This window comes from Telmatherina bonti (assembly GCF_933228915.1).
Source record: "Telmatherina bonti genome assembly, chromosome: 3".
NCBI lineage: Eukaryota > Metazoa > Chordata > Actinopteri > Atheriniformes > Telmatherinidae > Telmatherina > Telmatherina bonti.
Genome location: NC_136621.1, coordinates 30,984,511 through 30,991,583, shown reverse-complemented (window position 1 = coordinate 30,991,583; position 7,073 = coordinate 30,984,511). Strand labels below are relative to the sequence as shown.

Sequence of the window (7,073 nt, the reverse complement as noted above, 5' to 3'; positions counted from 1 at the left end):
GTGGGCCTCAGTGCTGTTCTCTGATGAAAGTCGATTCACACTGAGCAGAAATGATGGCCGGCAACGATGTTGGAGACGTCAGGGAGAGCGCTATGCATCAGCCACTGTTGTCACCAGGCGAGCTTTTGGTGGTGGCGGTGTTACAGTGTGGGCAGGGGTGTCCACTTGGTACAGAACTGCCCTACACTTTGTGAATGGTACAGTGACAAGCCCATACTACCTGAATAACATCATTAATCCAGTGATTGTGCCCCTACATGAACAGCACAGGCCTAATTTCATCTTCATGGACGACAATGCTCCTGCTCATCGAGGCCGCATCATCAGGGAACGGCTGTTGGAGACTGGTGTACCTCAAATGGAATGGCCTGCACTCTCTCCAGACCTGAATCCCATTGAAAACCTGTGGGATCAGCTGAGCCGTCGTGTAGAGGCTCGAGACCCTGCACCCCAGAACCTCAATGACCTGAGGGCTGCCCTTCAAGAAGAGTGGGATGCCATGCCTCAGCAGGCAATAAGTTGCCTTGTGAACAGCATGAGACGTCGTTGTCAAGCTGTAATTGATGCTCAAGGGCACATGACGAGATATTGAGACGTTCAAATTTTTTGTTGTGGTGTAACTACCATTGTTGTTACCTTTTGTGTTGAATGAATTTTTTGAGATGAGGAAATCAGTAGTGCATCCTTCTACTTAAATGTCTTACTTTTATATTATATCACTGTAGCATGAACATATTGCATTTTCCATAAATTTAACCTGAAAGAAAATATCCATAACTTTTTGTGAGTAGTGTATCTGCATTTCTCCTGCTGAAAAGGAAGTTTTACAATTCTAATACAAAGAACACACCATTTAAAGACCACTTGGTGGTGTTAAATCCTATTTTTTGTTGCCTTTTGTGAACTTCAGATCCCAAATCAAAACATTAATGTGGTAGGATTCAGTTGTCTCCACTTACTCAGTATTCAATGTATTAAAAAGAATTCCTTAAACGTTAATATACCAATTTTGTATGATCATTACAGCATATCATGATCAATGAGTAAAGCCCATACGAGCTCAGAAATTGGAAGATTTATTTAAAGAGAATTAAAGTCCAGATATTTACGTTCTGAAGGTCGTAGTTGGTGATGTGTTGGACTGCGTTTCTTCAGTTGAAGGTCATGTGTCACGAAATTATGATTATCATAATCATAAAATTCATGTTTCATTAATTGGTCTGATCTTTGAATCTCCATTGCCCCCAACTCTTTTTATTTTCATGCCTTATGCAAGAAAAAAACCCACAAAACTTGGAAATTTTATTTACAATTCAAGTCAGTCACATGCAACATTTTCTTTAAAATGAATGAACAGGAAATTAGCAAAAACAAGAAAAGAAAAAAAAAAAAGCATATTATTTTCTCCAAAATAGCAATATACAAAAATAGAGCTTACAAATACTGTACAGCAAATAGTCTCCAAAAAATATTCTGAGCATAATTCTTAGTTTTACAAACAATGTCTGTGTAAGTCCACAAACATAATCAGTGTTAAGAAAATAAGGGAAGAGGAGGGGGGGGCATAGGGTGTAGGGGTGTTGTAGGGAAGGCTGTTGGGACAATAAAAAGGGGGGTGGGGGATACTGGTGAAATTAAAAAGAGCTACAGGGGAATAAATAACAGCATACAAACAAGAGGAAGTTTCACTTCAAGGAGGCAGTGGATCCAAGATTTTAACTACTAAATGGACTGGTCTTTAAAACCAACCACGGAAGATAAGATGAAGCCTTCAGCTACAAGGGAAACTATTAAATGTATTATTCTTTTCAAATGAGGAGAAAATAAAAAAAAGAGCAGTTTTGATATAATTTGCAAGAGCACTATTTGCCATCAAACACTGGCATAAAGGGACAATCGCATAAACGTCTTCCAATGGCGTCACAGAGTCTTTCTTCTCTGACTATCAGTAAATTTTTGATGTGACGGTGTTCCTGACTGTGTCTATTTATAACAGTACACTCAGAAGCAACACTGACGTCAATGATGATTTCATCTGTGGGAAGACATTATTACTGTATTCATGACTGGCTCAGTCCTGTTCTGTTTGGCCCTCACAGAGACTCTCTTTCCTCTTTTCCTGAAAAACACAGAACCTCCGTATTTGTTGGCTTAGACTTGAATAAATAACATCTTAATGGTGAGTTGGCACTTTGTCTTTTAGTGGGATTAGGACGGCACACAGGAGGGAAACAGGGAAGCTGAGGTGGAAAGTGTGTACAATTAAACCCAACAGAAAAGACGGGCGAAACGGCAGGAAAGTGTTAGCTGCCATTTAGTTAATATGAAAGAGCAATTAATGTGCACCTTAAACACACCGCTAATGATACTAACATCTACTCACATGATACAGCTGTGAAAGAAGTGGTAAGTTGTCTATGCAAAGTAACATGCTTTCACATTTAATCTCCTTTTCTCGCTCACATGAACCATACATTCAAAGACAAAATTTGTTAACAGGAAGAAAGCTTTAAGACTTGTGTTCTAACTTGTCTTTCTGGGATAATGGAAGATAGAGCAACAATTTGGTGAAAATGGAAGATGTGTGTTCTCACACTGCAACGTTAGCAGTGAGATGCTACCTCATTAAAAAAAACAATCACAGCTTCTTCATATCCAAAGACAACAACGTCTACAGTACACCAAACAATATGCTGAAGAAGGCCCTTCATTTATTTTGAAACCAATTTTGTTCGAACAATCTGGGATTTTGTGTTAAAGGTGTTCTTACAGTGCTGCGTTTAAATTCAGGAGACAAGACCTCATTGGGGTAACAGACCATGCTTTTGCTGTCCCCTCAGAGTTGACATTTTCACTGTGCTGCATTCACTGACCCCACCACAAAGGTCATCACTTGCATGTGTGTGTGTGTGGGCCGACATTCAGCAGAGATGAAACATTCAGATCAAAGAGGTCAGAGTAACAATGCTTTTCTGCCATGAGGTGAAAGGCATTGTCACTTTTTAAAAGCGTCTGTGTGGGGGGGGAACCTGCGCAGCGCTGCACATGACAATGTTAGAGTTTAAAAAAACCTTTGTTGCTGTTAAAGGGCTAAACAGTGATCTGAGAAGGTTTGGACTGATGGGTAAAATTTAGATTTTGACCTTTTCCTAAAAAAAACAAAAAAAAACAAACAAAAAAAAACAACTAAATTCAATACATTTTATACATTATGCTTCACTGTTAATATATTGAAATTTAAAAAATCTTGACAGAACAAGAAAACAAAATCTAATGTGAATGTTGTCTAATGGTGATGCCTGCCAATTCTGATAATAGACTATTCGCTTCTTTAAAACCACAGATTGTGCCTCTAAATGTTAAAAACTATGACAGTCCATCCCCTACTTATCATAGGTCCATGGATACAAAGCATCCCTTGTGACATCACTGGGAAAACATTGCCATTTTCAACAGATAATTAAGCCACGACTACCGGTAGTTTAATAGTGCATGAATTAAATGGCCACAAAGTACAAATTCATGGTTTATTTTCCTCATAATACAGGGTGAAGAATCTAACGCAAGACTATTATCACACACAAAACAAGATGAAATTAGAGATTATCTTGTTTCATTTTATTTTTTTTTTGATCATTTATGATAATCTGCAGTCACTTGTGATTACACACAGTATCAATAAATCCGCTGTGAAAAATCTCATTCTCACACACACACACACACCACTAACTAGCGGCCATGTGGCTATATCTCATTTCCAAGCCTTGGTAACACGTGGCCACAGAACACCATTTTCCCACTCATGTCACCGAGGGGCTCTGTTAAAGCTTTTCAAAGGCCATCTTTTAAAATCAGCAGCAAGAAATGTACTAAATGGGGCTAGCAAGAGGACAAAAAATATTCACAAAAGCAGGGCTCAGAGTTAATGTATGTGTAACAAAACAAAAGCACTCTGTACCGTACAGAAAGAGGCAAAGAGGCGAAAGCACCAGAACACTGAGCTGCCCTGCATGTGTGTGTCTGCATGAATGAAAATGCTGTTTCATTACAACCTGCTGACCACTGACTATTGGCTATGTAGCTGAGCGGCAGCTCGAGCTGCTCTCCACACCCATGCATGTCAACTGAAAGAGGCTGATGATATGCTGAAGACAGTGGTTGTGGTGCAGGGACCAATCTATAAATCCATTCTCTTTTAAAGCAGCAGTACCAGTCATTAAATAAAAAGAATAAATAGAGGTAACCTGCCCAGGAAGAAGCAAAACTAATTCCAAGTGAGAATGTAACACATTTTAATTATGCTTTTCTCTGATAAGTTTCTAACATGAACTGACAGTCGTGTTGCAGGACGTGCGATACCAATGTTGCAGACTTTTAGCTTTCTTTTTATTTAGTGAAATTTCTCAGTTTAAACCTAAAGCAAGCAACCGTAACTTGGAGAAAATAAACGGACGTCGCAACAGAGCGATGTTAATCTGGAATATTCAAATCACCTCAGAGATTTTGTTAAAGTTTACCAAATTATTGTTTTGTGAAACAGAGCACAGATAAATTGTGACGAAGCGTGTAGTAGTAATGCTTTAGAGACCATCACTATGGTAACTGTGCTGGAGCGGTCCTGAATGGAAACACCCTAAATAATGTCTGGGAGGGATGGTGATAGTGCTACTGCTTCCATTTCTAATACATTCAAACATTTCACATTTAGTCAGACAAAATGTCTCAAGGTTGCTCTGAGTGTAATTTCTGGCGTGCGTGTGCAATCTGTACACAAACACTGTCCACATTTCCTGACCTTTACCATCAGATTGTGCTTTTGTCCCTTTGAGATCTATCTATTATTTTGTTGTTTAAAAATCAAAGTTTAGTTTAAAATAATTAAAAAAAAGATATGTTGATATGCACTGTACACAGAAATAATAGTTAAGGGTGAAATGTAAAACATGACCTTGGGACTAAGATCCACAAGCAATTAAGGGTTGAATTCTCATAAAGTGCTTGTTAAAGGAAAAAAAACAAACTATTTATATTTTAGTGTACTGAAGTTCTTGGCTTTTGTGATTTCTTCCTCCTGGTCTTTTGGTGGTCTCCCCAGAAAAGTGCTTTGGTAGTGAAAAAGTTAGAGAGGAAACTTCTTCCGGACCAACTTGACTTCATTTTCCATGAAGAGAAAAATCACGAAAACAGCTGATGATCAGTCTGAGCTGACGTGTGGAAGTCCTTTTGTGAATCAACGCAATGAAATAAAACAGCTGATAAATGCTGCAGAATCACAGTTTTTGTGAATATCTGAGCTGCAGTTCCAGTTTCTCCTCTCTGTCCACACACCCATACCAAAGCGAGAGGGTGAGTGTTGGGATTTTTTGTGTGTGTTTTGTTGGGTGCTGTGAAAGCGGGTTTGCTACACCAGGTTCTCGATGCCAGGCAGTGGCTGCTCAACGGGCACAGGAGGATCTGTACTGCCAGCCTGCTGGGCGAGCTGTAAGACGGGCATGTTGCACAGCGGGCACACTTTCCTCACCTCCAACCACTTAATGAGGCACCTGGGAGGGAGAAGAAAATAAGAAATATATATCATACAGTTTATATATTGATCTGCAGTTGGAAAACCGCTTATCTGAAAGATTTAGCTGTAACTCATATCTCTGAATCGCAGCTGCTCATTCATCTCTTTCTGTCGCTTGTGACACAAAGCTTGTGATTGGCTATGACACCTATTCAGATTGCCATTGTGACCTGGAGCTATGAGGGAAAAATGGTTTTATTATTTAAAACAATGTTTCAATTAGTGCTTCATAGTGACGCCAAGTCAGGAGATGTGTTATTGCTCACTGTGATTAGTGGTGACCAGAAAGCAATTCAGATCACAATGATGACCTTCTGTGGTTTTGTGAATAAGTGCTTGTATGATGTTGATCGTTGCAATGTGTGAAAGGTTCACATTACAAAAGCAAGAGGGAGGGTCCTTTCATGAGGGTTCCATAAATTTGATGGGTTTTTTTTTTTTCATTTACCATTAACATCCAATCTAAATGTTCCCCTAACTACACTTTTTAATCTCTTTCACAAGAAAAAAAAAAACAAAAAACAAAAAACAAAAAACGTTCTGGGTTTTTCTTTTCTTTAAAGCAGAATGACTTTACATGGGGAAACACTGAAAGCAGTGTATAGTCTAACATTCTTGTCATAACTGGAGGGAAAAAAAAAAAAAAAAGGAGAAAAACTAGGTCAAAGGAGGTGTCCCGCTGATGGTTGAAATGGTAGGTCACTAGGGGAGGTGGGAGACAAAGTAATCTATCATGTCCTGTGGTGATTTCCACGCCTCCTTTTTTCAACACGTTTTAGCTTCATGTCTGAAACTTTTACAGTTTTATCTATTGACCAATCTGTCTAAAAGCAGAAATAATGCTGGTATTATTTTGTAGATCTGGATCGCTTGACATGTCCTTGACTTTGTGTGTGTGTGTGTAACTTTGAGTGTGTGCACCTATAACAAAACCCAACACTTACTTTCTATGAAAGGCATGTTTGCATGGACAAATCCCCAGCTCATCTTTCTGTTTGAACTCCTCCAAGCACACTGCACATATCTGAAAGAAACAAGGGGAGTAGAAGATAGAAAAACCATTAAAGCCATTTTGAATGAGTTGGTTGGTCTGTGGTTTTGTTTTCATTCAGCCTCAGGCCAAAGAACCACCAAATAAAAAAAAAATTAAAAAAAAAAAAAGAGAGAGAGAGACAGCAACATGAAAAACAAAAAAACAAAACAGTAACTGTCCAGCTATGTCCTGTTACGTAAGTCTTGACTAAATGTAGCTCCTGACTGGCCCGCAGTTTATTGTCCACGTTTTTTCCCCTTTTCACTGAAAAACTGACATCACTGATTAAATTTAGGGTTATGTCTTTCAACTTTTTCTTTCCACAGTTTAAACAAACGTAAAAGCCTTAAAGCCTAAACCGTGTCAAACGTATAAGAAGCTGACTGTCAAACTCAGTTTTGAACCAAACTGTATGACTCTAAATACTTCAGATTTATTTGAATTAGCTTTAAATTGCTTTAAATAACACCTTAA

At 38.7% G+C, this 7,073-nt stretch overlaps 1 protein-coding gene across 6 annotated transcripts in view; it reads right to left on the bottom strand.

The window, feature by feature from the left end:
• Positions 1–1,299: 1,299 nt before the first annotated feature.
• The window catches only part of rnf24 (ring finger protein 24), a 28,655-nt gene continuing 22,881 nt past the window's right edge, over positions 1,300–7,073 (bottom strand). For all 6 annotated transcript variants that reach the window (XM_079238356.1, XM_079238357.1, XM_079238358.1 and 3 more), the window contains exons 5-6: positions 6,511–6,590; positions 1,300–5,543 (exon numbers count right to left, since the gene is read on the bottom strand). In XM_079238356.1, the coding sequence (XP_079094482.1) occupies positions 5,402–5,543; positions 6,511–6,590 (222 nt within the window). In that variant the 3' untranslated portion in view covers positions 1,300–5,401. The remainder of the gene's footprint in view (positions 5,544–6,510; positions 6,591–7,073) is intronic.